The 16,566-nt window shown below is 45.1% G+C and overlaps 1 protein-coding gene across 5 annotated transcripts in view; it reads right to left on the reverse strand.

The window, feature by feature from the left end:
• Positions 1 to 16,566, reverse strand: part of LOC119179712 (japanin-like-RA2) — a 354,550-nt gene that overhangs the window by 94,084 nt on the left and 243,900 nt on the right. For 4 of the 5 annotated variants that reach the window (XM_075869258.1, XM_075869254.1, XM_075869255.1 and 1 more), the window contains one exon: positions 12,021 to 12,043. The exons of the other annotated variant lie outside the window; for it this stretch is intronic. In XM_075869258.1, coding sequence (XP_075725373.1) covers positions 12,021 to 12,043 — 23 coding nt within the window. The remainder of the gene's footprint in view (positions 1 to 12,020; positions 12,044 to 16,566) is intronic. 5 annotated transcript variants of the gene reach the window in all.

Below are 16,566 nucleotides of genomic sequence, written 5' to 3' on the forward strand. Positions count from 1 at the left end.
GGTCGATCATCTTGTGTGCGCCACTCATATGGATTTCGGTAGCGTGATGAGAACCGCGGGACCGACGGCGCAGCAGCAACAAGTGGGGCGGCGTGGTAGTGAGCGTTAGGATTTATGAGCTACGGTGTGTGGCTAGAGCTTTGGGGAACTAAGAAGCCCATGTTGGCAAACTCTTGTCGCACAACAGCCTCAATAAGATATCATGGGGCCGAGTTGTCAGGCACAGAGGGTTGATAAGCGGAAGGAGTCATGGCTTTCAGCTCCTGACAGACAATTGTGATGTTTGGAGGATTCACGAATAGACGTGGTGCCACAGGAGCCTCGCGGGAAGAAGTCGCAGCGGTGTTCGGGAGCCGGGAAAAAACGTTGAGTGTTTTTTCTTGCTTTTGGCTTGTTCTAACCGCCGATATTCACTGACAATTGAGTCAATAGTGCTGCAGTTTTTGCAGATTAGAGTGCTGAAACCATCGCCAGCTATGCCTTTTAACACATTGCTGACCTTGTCTAGTTCTGTGATTTCTTTGTAGGTCTTCCGGCACAAGGCGAGCACGTTTTAGATATATGTGACGTACGACTCGGTGGAAGATTGAACTTGTGACGCGAGCTCATGCCTGGCTGCCGGTTGTCGAGCAACTGACCGGCCTAACAAGTCACGGAGCTTCTGCTTGCACACGTCCCAACTCGTCAGGTATTCCTCGTGCGTCTCGTACTAGGCGCGTGCAGTACCGCGCAGGTAAAAGATGATGTTGGCCAGCATAAATGTCTCATCCCACCTGTATTGCTTGCTGACGCGCTCGTATAAGGCGAGCCACTCGGCAACGTCAGTTGTGTCGGTGCCGCAAAATGTACCTGGATTGAGAAGATGGGAAGGAATCACAGGTGACGGAGCAGGCGTAGACTGAACGGACGACGCACTGCCTTCAGGCATCATTGCTGGACTGAGCTGACGTCCGCTGCGGAGATCCAGAGTCGGAATGTTACCCAGCACCTCCACCAAAAAATGTAATGGGGAGTATTTATTAGGTGAACACCGGGTGGGCTAGCACTGCACACAGCAAGCAAGAATCCAGGATGAAAGGGCATTTCAGACACAGCCCCACAACATCGTCGTCTTCATTCTGTCTACATCATTTCTGCACCCGTGGCTCAGGTACCTTTCTATGCCCGTGACAATATCAATGACATCACGACACCGCTTCAGACATTAACTCACTCGTTATACGCTACTGCCACAGGATACCATTAGCGCAACGCTTCGATGCTCAACACTACCAAACGCATTCCCGTTTATCCTCCACACCAATCTTGTATGCGCCATGTAGGGCTCGTTCCCTTTCTTGCGGTGCTCGCTCGGTGAGCTTCCCGCGCCATGCTGTATACGTGGAAGCTCGTGTGGTTTTTCCGCACTTACCATCCACGTTTATCGGCCAAGATACATTGCATGCAACAGCGAGCAAGATGCGTCGTCTGCAGTGACAACGCTGTCATGACTTGTCCATGACGGACGTCTCATCTTGTCTTTCTTCTTTCTGTTCTGACGAGCCGTTTCTAACAATGGTATCTGAGGCGGCGTCTCTACTATCGTTGGCGCTTTCTACACCAGCCAAGCCACGTAACACTCGACCAACCTTCGCTGGTTCTTTGCCAGCTTGTGCTCGTCGTGTCATGAAGCCTGGCTGGCTGACTTCGTCACCTTTAACTCTTGGTAAATTGAGGTCCTTTTGCTACATCTTCACCTACACGCAAGCTTTTTTTTCTGACACGACGACCTCTATATTGTCCTTACTTTGCACCACGGCTCCATCTTGAGCTCGAGTAAAATCTTCCGCTGGATTCTCCTCCACTTTATCTCTTGGATCCTGCATTGACAAGGGTCCCTCTTAGGGCTTTTCCCAACACATTCTACATCGTTTGCCCCTAGCGCTTTGTCAATGTTCTCGTTGATAACGTCGTACAAAGGGTCATCATACACAGGGCAGTAACTTTCTCCCTGAAGTAAGGTGTCTCAACCTCAATCTCGGCTTCAGTATGCATCTGAACTCAAATGTCAACTAGGTAAACCGGCGTTGTTTTACCTGTTAGCTCGCGCACTAAATTTTCCGCATGATAACAGTGGTGGTTCCGGTGTCCCTTCAAACAGTAATCCGCCTTCCCACAGGCAGCGTTGGCATTCTTACCGTTACACCTGTTTGGAGCGTTGTTATGACAGTACCCACAATAGGGAGTTCTTTCCCACTTTCGAGCTCCACAAATCGTCGCTGAGGTCTTCATCATCATCTTTAGATGGCACATGCACACAGGCCACGTGGCGGGCTTTACTCGCTTCATTGCGACATGCGTCTGCCTTGTGCCAAGTGTGACCACATTTAAAACATTTCTTCACATACATAGCATTGCTTAACATATAATATTGCCTAATATATATATATATATATATATATATATATATATATATATATATATATATATATATATATATATATATATATATATATATATATGTATATATATATATATATATATATATATATATATATATATATATATATATATATACTATATATATATATATAACGGGAGTAATAATTCAATGGGCCATTTAGTCTTCGTGAAGGTATGGGATATGGCACAACCGGAGCTTATAACTCATCCCCTGATGAAGGGAGGAACCCTCCCGAAACTGTTGGGAAATAAATATATTTATCCTTGCCTTGTTGACAACGCTCCCGTTGTGCCATATATATATATGTTTGGTACGCCGTCAACTTTGTTGTTCTCCCACGTTCATCTTACGACGTCATACTAGGATGGGATTTCATTTCTACCCATCAGGCCCTCGTCGACTGCGCTCGTGCTGAACTCACGTTGACGAATCCGTGCCTTGATATCGACCACCACAGTCCCTCCAAAGTGTTTGCCGCAGCTGACGTCTGCATCGCGCCGTTGTCCGCCGTCCTAGTGCCTGTGTTTTCCCCTGCTGCCACTAACTCGACGCTCCTGTTCCAGCCAACTATAGCTAGTGTGCAACACCGAACCATTGTCCTCCCGTTTGCCGTCATTTATTTATTTTTCATCATACTGCGGGCCGAGTGCCGGCCCAAAGCAGGAGGGGCATACATATCACCGACATCAACGTGAACAAGCGTATCCAGAATTTACACACTAAAAAAAAGGTTGAATAGAAAGACGAACAATTGCATGTGCAAGCGGCACTACAATAACACGTTCATAGGTAAGGTTACAAAGTGGACGCAAATGAAAAGGCGCATAAAACAACCAACACATCAGCAAAAAAAAACTGGAATCATATATTCACTAACAAATATTCCTCTAGACAGTGATGAAAATCGTGTGCTTGAACGACGAACTCTGGTAGACTATTCCATTCCGATATAGTTCTCGGAAAAAAACTATTATAAAAAGCAACAGTACGAGCAAATATAGGCTTCAATGCATGGGTCGGCGTGTGACGCGTTCTTCTTGATGTCAACTGCCCTAGAAATGACGGTGGCGTTATATTCATCCTTTTGCACAGAATGCTCTGCAGGAAAAATAAACGGGCTATCTTCCTACGTGTTTCCAGGGGCGTAATCTGATTATTCTGCATTAGCTCTGAGATAGCCTCGTGTCTCCTATACTTTCCAAAAATAAAGCGAACTGCTTTCCTTTGAATTCTCTCGAGCTGGTGAATGTCTTTTTTTGTATATGGGTCCGAAAGCGCACATGCGTATTCCAGTTTTGGCCTTACTAACGCTAAATACGCCAAAAGCTTGATATTAGAAGGCGTGTCCTTAATTTTGCGTCTAAGAACGCATAGTTTACGAAACGCCGAGGAGCTAATATCTGTTATATGAGCCGTCCACGTTAAATCGTTGGTCAGTGTGACGCCTAAATACCGGTATTGCGTAACCTGCGGAATCACTGCCTGATTTAGGCGGTATTCGAATACGCTTTGTTGCTGTTTTCTTGAGATGCGGAGTAGCACTGACTTTGAAGCATTTAATTGCATTTTAGAGTCCCCACACCACTGATCTATTTTCAACAGTGATTTCTGGAGAACTTCGTGATCGTTAATTGAATTTATTTCTTTGAATATAATGCAGTCATCTGCAAATAACCTTATGCTAACTGATTCCGGTAATATTTCTGTTATATCGTTTATGAAAATAATAAATAGCAACGGACCGAGCACACTGCCCTGTGGTACTCCAGACAGAACTGCCAAAGTAGGTGATAAACAGCCATTTATGTCTACAAATTGTGATCTTTTTCGCAGATATGCAGTAATCCAATTAACAAGGTATTGAGGAAGTCCAAGAACACTTAGTTTGTGAAGCAACTTCGCATGTGAAACTTTATCGAATCCCTTACAGAAATCTAGTAGGAGCACATCTACCTGCCCAGATCTGTCTAGTATTGCTGCGAATTCGTGGACTGTAGTTACGAGCTGAGTAACAGTCGACATTCCTCGCCTAAAACCGTGCTGATGCTGAGACAGAATGTTATTCATTGTTAAAAAATCAAGAATTTCACCGGCTACAATGTGCTCAAGAAACTTGCTTGATGTACATGTGACAGACACTGGTCGATAGTTTCCTACAATGCATTTGTCACCTTTTTTGTGGATAGGCACTACTCTGGCATTGTGCCAATCCTCTGGTACATCCCCAGAATGTAATGACACTTGGAATATTCTCGTCATGTATTCTGCTATTTGATCAGCATAACGGTTTAGAAATACATTAGAAAGACCATCTGGTCCAGCACTTTTTCTAATTTTTAGATTACGTAGCATTTTCAAAACACCCTCCACCGACACCACGGGAACATCTCCGATACAAGAAATGGACACAGATGTGGCTGTAGTGTCGCTATCGTTAATAAATACGCTCTGAAAATATTCGTTAAAGCACTTGGCTATTACCGCCTCATCCGTCACTAGTTCTCCATCAAGTTTAACTTCTTTTATGCAATATTTACGGTTGGAAAGAAAACGCCAGAACTTCTGTGGATCGTTCTTAATGTACTCTGGGAGTGTGGTCTTGAAATACTTTCCCTTTGCTAGGGCAATCTTAGCGGTTAAGGAATGTTTAAGCTGTCGAAATGTTTGTGTTCCGGTCTTATGCTGCTTACAGAGTCTTTTTAATTTTCGTTTAATCTGAATGATCTCGCGGCTGATCCAAGGGTTGCGACGCCCTTTTCTGACTCTTTTCATGGGTACAAAGTGTTCCGTACAATGATTTACAACTTCCTTAAACCTCTTCCCCAAAAAATGAACATCTTCAAAGTCATGGTATACTAATTTTCTTTCCATATAATCAATAATACTTTCATCATCAGCACGTACATAGTCACGTATGTACGCTAATGAGGCAATTCTAGCACTAGCAGCATGTGGAGCACTCCAGGAAATTAACAGTAACCTATGGTCTGAAATGCCGGGCTCTATGGTATGTGTTCCGTTTGAAAACTTTTGACTAATAAAGAAAAGATCTAGTACTGCGTTTTCTCGAGTTGGTTCCTGTACAACTTGGTCGAGGTTCATTGCTAAAAGTATATCTAATACAACATTGCAGGTTGCATATTTTTCCGATCTAAATTGCTTCCAATCTATGTCGGGCAGATTAAAATCACCAGTAATATTAACATTACGATTTCGATGCGGCAACGGGAAATCATACAATTCTTCAAGATACGAATCAGCGGCATCAGGTGGCCGATAAACTGCGCAAAGCAGGAATGTGAAACCCAATATTTTTACATTTAAAAATAAACTTTCATGGTTTGGAATCTGGTTCATGAAAGTAACAGCTATATTTTCTTTCGCTACAACCGCAACACCACCACCTCTTGAAACTCGATCTCGTCTGTACAACTTGTAACCTGGTGGTACAATTTCGTCACTACTTATTTTGTCTGAAAGCCACGTTTTAGAGATTACAACAAGTTGTGCATTGTAACTAAGCAGCAGCAATTCTTTTTCATCTATTTTATTTACAATACTTCTTGCATTCAGAGAGAGGATGCGCAGTTGCTGTGGCACCTGGCATAGCTATCTGTCATACTGTACATCAGCCATTTGCTTTAACAAAACACGTCCGTTTGAGGCGTCGCTCCAGACATAGAATGAATTATCAATACGCAGCCTGTCGTTCACTAAGGAAACCTTCTTTCCGTTCTCTTTATCTGTTTTAGCACTTTGCCACAAGTTCTTTCGTTTCCTTCGCGTTTCAACAGAGAAGTCGTTTTGAAGGAATATACGACTTCCTTTCAACTTCCCTGATTTACGTAAGACTTCTTGTTTTTCCAAGTAATTTTGAAAGTACAAGATGACTGGACGATTTGATGACGCCTTTCCTAGTCTAAGTATTCGCGCGATAGACGAACAGCAAACCCCAAGCTTGTCTTCAATTATTTCCTTAACTTTCTGCCTGAGCGTCTCGGGTGTTTCGTCTTTGGTTTCTTTAATTCCAAACACTACAAGATTAGATCTTCTACTCCGGTCTTCCAGTTCCACCAACTTTTTTTGGTGCGCTCTCATAGATTCTTGAATTTCCCCTAGGTGTACATTGGAGCTAGCCATAGCATTAGTCTTCTTTGTTACTTCCTTAATTTCTTTTTCCACTTGCGACATTCTGTCCGTCAGGGACTCTATGTTTTTATCAGTTTCATCTAGTCTTTTTATGACGTCAGCCAAGTCGTTTCGTATAGCCTTCTGTCCGTCTATAAGCGTTTGAAGCATCTTAGCGACATCAGGACCATGGTTTTCTTCAACGTCCCCGCAGAGCAAAAGTTTACAGACATGAAAACACTGCAATAAAATTCTCAGAAGTCTATGTGGGCACGGCACAATCAAAATGCATCGATCGTCACTCTTGTATGAACAGTAATAACTAACCTGAAAGCACAATAAAGAACGCATGTTCAGAGCTCTGCCGACTGCGGTTTCGCCGGGCCCACTGAAGTTTTCGGTGATCAGCGTCGGGTATATAAGCAGCTTCACTGGTGACGTCACTCCCCAGGCTCCCGTGGTGGTGCTGACTGGATCCAGTGTTATGCGGCGCTAGCTGTAATCTGCACTGTCAGTCGCTGTCGTGATAGCCTCTGTAGCTGGTCGTTGCGTGTCCGAAGTTGGTGCCGCCGATACGACGGATAGCAGTAGTGCCTGAAAGCACAATAAAGAACGCATGTTCAGAGCTCTGCCGACTGCGGTTTCACCGGGCCCACTTTTCAACTTTTCCAATGGTTCGGCGGTACTTTATGCGTGCAACGTTTCTGCATGTCCGTACATCCTGCTACGCGGCGAGTGTCTGGGAAGCCTCGAGACCTTAAATTGTATTTTCGAAGACCCGATCTCTCCAGACAAGCCATGTTTACCGACTTGTGCCATTACACCCGCAACGGACGCTAATGAACCTATAGATGTATTCCGCAAGTCCATTGATTGTAACCTCACCCCTGGGCAGCAGGAACAGCTGATCAAGCTCCTACAGCGTTTCCGAGCCTCGTTTGACGACAATCAGCCTTCCTTAGGTCGAGAGTCATCTGTTGTTCACCGTAAAGATACCGGTCAAGAGACGCCAATACGGCAGCGTCCATATCGTGTGTCGACTACCGAACGCCGTGCCATCAATGAACAGGTTGACGACATGCTGACACGTGGCATAATCGAACCGTCAAGCAGTCCCTGGGCCTCTCCAGTTGTGTTGGTGCAGAAGAGGACGGATCCATCAGGTTTTGCGTGGACTACCGGCGTCTCAACCGAATCACGCGCAAGGATGTCTATCCGCTGCCACGCATTGACGATGCCTTGGACTGCCTACAGGGAGCCGAATTTTTCTCTTCTTTAGATCTGCGCTCTGGATACTGGCAGGTACCCATAGCAGAGGCCGATCGTGAAAAAACTGCTTTCATCACGCCCGACGGGCTTTACGAATTCACAGTCATGCCCTTCGGCCTCTGCAACGCACCAGCTACTTTCGAGCGGATGATGGACTCTATCCTTCGAGGCCTCAAATGGAACGTTTGCCTTTGTTATTTAGATGACATTGTCATCTTTTCAACCGATTTCGCAACCCATTTATCCCGCCTCGAGAAAGTCCTCGCGTGTATTTCTGCCGCGGGGCTGCAACTGAATCTGAAGAAGTGCCATTTCGCTGCTCGAAAGCTTACGATCCTTGGCCACGTGGTTTCAAAAGACGGCATTCTTCCTAACCCTGCCAAACTTACAGCCGTTTCAGCGTTTCCCAAACCAACCACCATGAAAGAGCTCCGAAGCTTCATAGGCCTTTGCTCTTACTTCCGGCGCTTCGTCCGCAATTTCGCGACGATCATCGCTCCTTTGACCAAGCTCCTCGCCGGCTCTAGAGACCTTTCCGCCTGGTCTGCCACCTGTGACGATTCTTTCAATGAACGGCGCCGCCTCCTCACGTCGCCGCCTATTCTGCGACACTACGACCCATCGGCAGCCACAGAGATCCACACCGACGCTAGTGGTGTCGGGCTAGGTGCTATTCTTGCACAGAAGAAAGACGGCTTCTAAGAGTACGTAGTTGCCTACGCAAGCCGAACTCTTAGCAAAGCCGAAACAAACTATTCAGTCACTGAAAAGGAATGTCTCGCCATTATTTGGGCGATAGAGAAATTTCGACCGTACGTGTACGGGCGCCCTTTTGACGTCGTGACTGACCACCACGCCCTCTGCTGGTTGTCGTCACTGAAGGATCCAAGCGGTCGCCTTGCCCGATGGGCATTACGCCTCCAAGAATATAATATTCGCGTGGTCTATCGCTCCGGCCGGAAACATTCGGACGCAGACGCCCTATCCCGTTCGCCGCTACCCCCTGACCCGGACTGCTGCCAAAGTCTAACCTGTGATGCCACTGCCGTCACCATCGCCGAGATGCCATCTGAGCAACGCAAGGACCCTTGGGTTGCTTCGATTCTAGACATCCTGGCTGGGCACACGGCTTCCCCCCCCTTCTCGCACATTGCGTCGGCAAGTCGAGCACTTCACCACTCGCGACGACGTGCTTTACCGACGCAACTACGCACCCGGTGGACGTCAGTGGCTACTCGTGATTCACGTCATCTGCGATCCGAAATTTGTTCCATGTTTCATGACGACCCCCAATGTGGCCACGCAGGTTTCTTGAAGACTTATTCTCGCATACGTCTCCGATATTACTGGCGTGGCATGTACCGTTTTATACGACAATACGTTCGGGCCTGCTCGACGTGCCAGAGACGAAAAACTCCCCCTTGTCCCGCCAGCGGTACCTTGCTACCCTTACCATGCCCGTCCCGACCATTCGACCGCGTCGGCATCGATATCTACGGTCCCCTTCCCAACACCGCTGACGGTAACCGCTGGATCATAGTTGCCGTCGACGATCTCACGCGGTATGCCGAAACTTCATCCCTTCCCTCGTCTACAGGAAAGGACGTTGCGACTTTCGTTCTTCACAACATCGTATTACGGCATGGAGCACCTCGGGAGTTACTGAGTGATCGTGGTCGCGTATTCTTGTCAGACGTCATCACAGCATTGCTGCGTGAGTGCCACGTCGTTCACCGCACTACAAGCGCCTATCATCCCCAGACCAATGAAATGACAGAGCGCTTCAACCGCACCCTTGGTGACATGCTGTCTATGTATATCTCGTCAGACCACTTCAATTGGGACCGAGTGCTCCCGTTTATCCCGTTCGCTTATAATACCGCTATTCAAAGCACTACTGGGTTCTCTCCTTTTTTCCTCCTTTACGGATGCGAACCTTTTTGCAATATGGACACCATTCTTTTGTACAAACGTGACTCCTCAGAGTCCACGACTTTGTCTCAAGCCGCTACATACGCTGAAGAATGCCGCCAACTGGCAAGATCATTCACAACTCGGCGACTACACTGTTTAGGTATGTTGAAGTGGCGGTTTAGTATAGAATTCACCCGAGGGGCGGCGGCGCAGTATGTGAGGATTATATTTGCCCCTGAAGTTATATCATCTTTATTCCCACCTTTTTCTCCCATTGTTGATTCTAGGTCCAAAGAGCGAGCGCGCTCAATTGCATTGTCAATTATTTTTTCGGGGTACTTTTGACGCAAGAAGGCTGTTCTCAATTCCTGCGCGTGGGTGTCAAATTGCCTGATTTCAGAGCAAATTCTTCTGTATCTGTGGGCTTGAGAGTAAGGAACACCTGTTTTGCAGTGATGGGGGTGACTGCTATGAAAATGCAGATACTGTTGGCGGTCTGTTGATTTTTTATACAGGGAAGTAGATATCGTGGTGCCACTGAGTGAAACAGTGACATCCAAAAAGGGAACACTCTTCTGCGAATACGTGTGCGTGAATGTTATCGAAGAATGCACGGAGTTGAAACCGGAAATGAATTTGAAAAGATTATGTTCACTATCGGCCCACACGAAGAATATATCATGGAGGAAGCGTCGGTAAAATATAGGTTTGAATGGAGAATTTTCGAGGAAAGGAATCTCCAAAGAGGCCATGAAAATATTTGCGTAATTTGGGGCCATTTTAGTTCCCATGGCAGTTCCGTTTACTTGCAGATAATGTTTTTGGTCAAATTCAAAGTTATTATGTTTAAGTACCAGATTTAGGAGCACCTCTAAAGCGCTTTCGTCGAATTCACTCGTCGATTTACTTTTTTCATAGGCGGCGACTGTGGCGGCGATTCCTTCGGTGTGGGGAATGTTTGTGTACAGTGATGAGACATCCATGGTGACCAAATAGCAAATTAGAGGTCCCACAAGTTTTGAGACTTCTCGAAAGAAGTGGCTGGTATCTTTGATGTATGATGGGAATGATTGTGGGATGTGCCTAATCAGAGAGTCAATGAAACTAGAAATTTTTTCAGTAGCAGTACCATTGCTGGAAACTATGGGTAGGCCGGGATTGTTAATCTTGTGAATTTTGGGTAGTAAATAGAAACGCCTGGGAGACGATTTTCCAGGGGACATCATTTTAAGCATAGGGTGGGTTATCTTCCCACTTTTACGTAATGATATTAGTGAGGCCTTAATAGTACTTTTATACTCCTCTGTCAGATCACAAGGGAGTTGTTTATAGAAATTTTCATCTGCCAGTTGGCGAAGCCCTTCTTTGATGTAGTCAGTCCTGTCGAGTACAACCACAGCACCACCCTTATCAGCTGGTTTAATAACGATGCTCTGGCTGTCAATTAAACTGCGCAAAGCCTCCCGCTCCTCTTTGGACAGATTGTTGCGAATGGGTTGGTGCTTTTCATATTCCCTGATTATATCACCCTGGACGGCTGAAATGTACATGTCTAGATATTTGTCTCGTTGTTCACCTGGAGTCCAAGATTTATCTGAAAATTGATTTTGTTGCGTGCTGCTTCGATCATGAATATATTCTTTTAGACGCATGGTTCTGGCAAAGTTGTCCAAATCTTGGTAAAGTTTAAACTCATCAATTTTGCCAGAGGTGGGGCAGAAGGTGAGACCTTTTGATAGCAGCTTTGTTTGCGCAGGTGTCAAAGATTTGCTGGAAAGGTTAACCACATTGGTGACATCGGTGCTCTTTTGTGGAGATTGATGAGAGGTAGCAGGTTGATCTGTATACGTTGTGGGAGGATTGCGGGCAGAGTATATATATATATATATATATATATATATATATATATATATATATATACACATATATATATATGTGTGTGTCAAAGAAAGAAAAAGTAGGAAAGTTAGCCAGATGAGCGGTCGGTGTGCTACCTTAAACTGGAGGAAGGGGATTGAGGAAGGAAAAGATAGAAAGAGGAAAACTTAAAAAAATCACGTGAGTGTAAACTAGACTGCTGCTTTTGATAGTCGTGGGCGCAGGACAATTAAAAATGCTTGTAGATTATAAAGAAATACTTGGCATCTAAAAGTTCTTTTCTAACACGGTCATCTGAATACTACAAATTTAGGATAACTTAAAATATATCTTGAAAAACTATATTTCCAAGTATAGTCCAGTGAAGAAATGTAATCAAAACACATACGTGTCCCAGTATTTTACTGGCGTCTGAAAAATATAGAAAAAGTATGGCAAACCATTACTATTACAATGATCACAGTACATGAAATTTAAATTAAACACAGTTTACTAATCCTAATTTAGATTATTTCATAGCATGCGGTATGAAAATGTGGATATAACTGGTCGAACGTAACATACATTATTTGCACTTTCACGGATGCGCATCATTATTTTTTTCACATCACTATTCCACATCGCAAAAACGTGAACCTGTAAACTCATGGTGTGTAAAATTTATTGCTGTCGACACTATTTCGCTAGATTATCTTCCTAATATACGAAACACCAACTTTAGCTTTTTAATTTGCTAATCATTGATTAGTGTGCTGTAGAAACAAGAAAACGCTGCACAAGGTTTTCAGTCTGGGGCCATGCTACATACAAACAAGTGCAGCACTCGTCTTAATAACACGCCCCCCGTGTTCGCGATAATTTTGACACCCACCAGTAATGTGTGAAAAGTAGGTTCAAAACTAAGGCTCCCGCTAGTAACCTACAAAATTGTTTGTAATTTTTGTTACCCTGTCTGCGCAGGCAAATTATGACATTATAGATTGGCCTTCATTATTGTCCCTTTACGAGTGCAGGAAAATCATGGATTTGGAAATAATAATCATTAGCTAATTAGAGCTTCAACTTGAAGCCAAAAGTACAAATAAAACAAAATAAAGCATGAGAGATTTCTACGCCAAAAAAAACCGGTATAGCGAAAGTGAACCGTGTCTTAACCGGATTATGTGTGACTGTTTTTTAAACATTTATGTTTGCAAATGCAGACAATGTCTATCTGTAATGGGCAGCTACAGCACCATTTGACGTAAATATACCTACGTTGGCACTTAATGACACATCTTCGTCTTGACGTCTAACGCAAGCTGTTTTCGGTGGGTAACTATTTTGGCTACCATTAGGGTAGATAAATTTGTTAACATACACCTATACGCAGCATACGCGGAATCTCGCATAAAATTGGTATCAGAGTGGGCCTAAAAGTGCCACTTGTTATTAATTCGGTTATTAATAATGATAATTCATTATTGATTCATTCATTCAAAGTGTCGGCATATGTCGAAGGAAATGACAATGTTTTGCCCTCTTCCGAAGCACATAGCTAACTTGCCTTGTGTTCTTTTATTTACTACTACACAACACTTCACTATCGCGAAATACAGTAGCTTGAATCTTCAATTATTCCTCCTACATCGAAAGTGACATTTGCGAGGCCTTCAAAATCAGTGACAACGCCTTGTTGCTCAGGCCGTTTTGTTCGGACAAGGAGAGTGAAATCACAGAAAGCGATTTGCGAGCCAAAACACCGTCGTTGATTGATGAGCCTGTACTACAGTTACCATCCCACGGAATGGTAAAAATTATGCAAGTTACCAAAAAACCGGAAGTTCAGCTTGAATTTAGGTTGACATTCAGTGAAAACCTGTAGTTACCAAAAACATTAGACGACGTTTGGCCGAGAAACACGAAGGTACTTGAAAGAATAATCATGGCTTCTTGCATCTCACTTGCTGTAATTTTTCAGGGGGTGATCAGTGGACGCGTAATCAAGTTCTAGACAAGCAACATTGAGGGCTTTTCCCAGCAGAGCTGCGTGTCTGCTGAATCCGAAGGCGTTTTCGCCTAGCGATCACATCCCTGCTCGTAGCTGTGGCAACAGTGAAGCTGGCATATCATTCCGTACTGTTATCACTGAGCCACGCCTAGCAACAAAACACTGGCGCTCTCTGTCACCCGCGACATTAGGGTGCACCGTGTGATTTCTTCCACTGATATGCAGCATAAACCATTGACGAACCACCGCCTATACACCGGCAAACTAATAAGTACTGGCGGCTGCCACTGAGCGTCTGAACAAGACCGTCGCCGACATGCTGGTGGCCATGTAATACGTCGATATTGAGCACAAGACGTTAGATGCAACCATTCTCTACGTGACCTTCGCGTGCAACGCAGCCGTGCAAGAAACGACGCACATAATTTTTTACAAGCAGGATTACGGACGAAGCCCGGCAGTGACTCTTTCCACCATGTTACTACATGTACCGACGAAGAAAGCGTAGACGACGACACCTACCTACAGCGCGCAGAAGCCCGACAACTCTCCCCTAGGCATATCTATTGTCAGCAAAAGACCGACAGCCGTCACGGCAACCTTTGACGACGCTTCGTGGAATACTAGCTTGGCAACAGCGTGTGGGTCTGGACAACGGTACGACGACGTAGACTTGGTAAAAAACTCCTTCGACGGCACTTTGAGCCATACAGGGTGCTTCGAAATTTAGTTGGCCTAGAATACGAGGTTATAAAAGACGGCGTTAAGTACTCTTAACGGCACCGTGCACGGGTTGAATTTATGCATTTCGCGCGCCTCAAGCCGTTTCACGTGCCTTATATACCCTGAAGAACTGAAGTTCTCGCTTATCTCAGTACTTTCTGGGGCGAAACAGGGAAGTATATTGCAAACTGGTAACAACACTTCAGGTCAGTACAACTGTCTTGTGTAACAAAATCATTTCAGTGCCGAGTGCAAACAAGAGAACATAGACAGGATGTAACACACAGCACTTCCAATATTCTCACAGATCATGAATCACTCAAGAAAACAAACAGAAAAGAAACGCAAAAAAGCAGTAAACTGGAACAGATTCACATATTACGTGCGACGAGAAGCAATTTTCTCCCCCGAGTTAAAACGGCAGTAAAGGAAGTTCAATATTCCCGTTCCGAACTCCAAAAAACGTGTATGCCACCTTCTGATAAATGCTTCTTCACCCTGAGTTTCAATGTATTCAGTAAGGTACCAAACCATGATCACTCTAATCTTCTGTAACGCTGGGTATGCAGCTCGTTGGGGTCGTCGCCGTGCTTTGGCCATACAGCGGCGACGCCACAAGACGAACATTGTGACGTACAGTACGAGTTGTTCAAATAAGCCCCTTCTGTGCTGTTGGCTCAAAGGAATTGACACTCCGAATTGATGACGCACGACGTTCCACACGCCTTTGGCCACTACGCATTCAAACATTGTGTGGCGGATCGTTTCTCTTTTCGCACAGTTGGGGCAGTGGTCATTGGGAACGACGCCCCACTTTAACAGCCTCTGACGAGTGGGCAACGCGTCCCATCGCCGCAGCCAATAATTCTCTATTTCCGGTACGTGATTGTTCCGCCATTTCTTCCACTTACTGGGCCTCCATCTCTGTTTTTCCTCGTCAGTAATCGAGCAACTGATTAACATTTCGCTAATGCATGTGGGTGCGAGCTTCGCAAATTATTCTTCAGTGGCGTCTCCATCAACCAAACTCTTGAGGCCCTCTGCTGCCTTATAAAAGGCATGTGGGTGTTCTGCTGGAGGTCCCCGGTACCTTTTCGACGTGAAAGCAGCTACAAGAGTTCCGGTCCAATATAGCAATAAGCTACGACCAGGATAGTCATTGTCCTGAAACAATTATTGAACTGTTTTAGCTGCAAGTGCCTTTGTGAATGTCGCAACATCTGGCAGACTGAGTCCTCCACAACTTTTTGGGAGCTTCAGGAACTTTTGTTGAACGTTTGGTGTCTTCCCGTCCCAGAAGAAGGCTCCAACCAATGACGCAAGGCAGCTCGCAAAAGCTTTGGGCATGAGTGCAATGTGCCCGATATAAAAAGCATATGTGTATGCTTTGGTTTTTGACCACCGTAACTTTGGCGTCTAGTGACAAATTGAAGTCAGTGGCATACGCGAAGACCTGCGTGGCTCGATGTACGGCATCCTCCCAATTTCTTTCGGCCACCTCCCCGTCTTGAAAGTATACCCCGAGAACTTTTACGGCATCCACGTATTCAATACCACCTGGCAAAGAGCCGTGGAAGCTACCAAAACGAAGGGCTTTGCTTTTCTCCGCATTCAGGAGAGCACCCGATACACTGGCATACTCTTCGAACAGCTCCAAGAAAGCGCGGTAACTAGCTTGGTTTCGAATGAACAAAGAGATGTCATCCGCATAAGCGGTGATGCTAACTGACTACAGACCTGTCATTGGAAAGCCCAGAATATTAGGACACTTTGCCACTTTCCTAAGCAGAAGATATATGAAAAGAACAAAGAGCACCGGTGCGATTGGGCATCCCTGGCGAACACCTCTTGTTACTGGAAAGCTTGCTGTCTCCACGCCGTTGATGAGAAGTCGGCTGGTCATGTTGGTGTATAGAAGCTTTATACAGCGAACGTACTGCTCAGGCAAACCAAACATTCTAAGTACGCGGTATAGGTAGTCATGTTCGACCCTGTTAAAGGCCTTAGCTTGATCCAATGACACGAAAGAACCAGTAACGTGTTTGGCGTTGGCATAGTAGAACAAATCTCTTATCAGGGTAAGTGTTTGAAAAATTGATTTACCCGGAACTGCACGCATTTGCTTGGGTGACACTATATCGGGCAGAAAAGGTTTTAGCCTCAAGCCAAGGATCGTAGCTACAAGTTTGTAGTCCGTGTTAAGGAGGGTAAACGGCCTCCA

Source organism: Rhipicephalus microplus, chromosome 7, assembly GCF_043290135.1.
Source record: "Rhipicephalus microplus isolate Deutch F79 chromosome 7, USDA_Rmic, whole genome shotgun sequence".
Taxonomy (NCBI): Eukaryota; Metazoa; Arthropoda; class Arachnida; order Ixodida; family Ixodidae; genus Rhipicephalus; species Rhipicephalus microplus.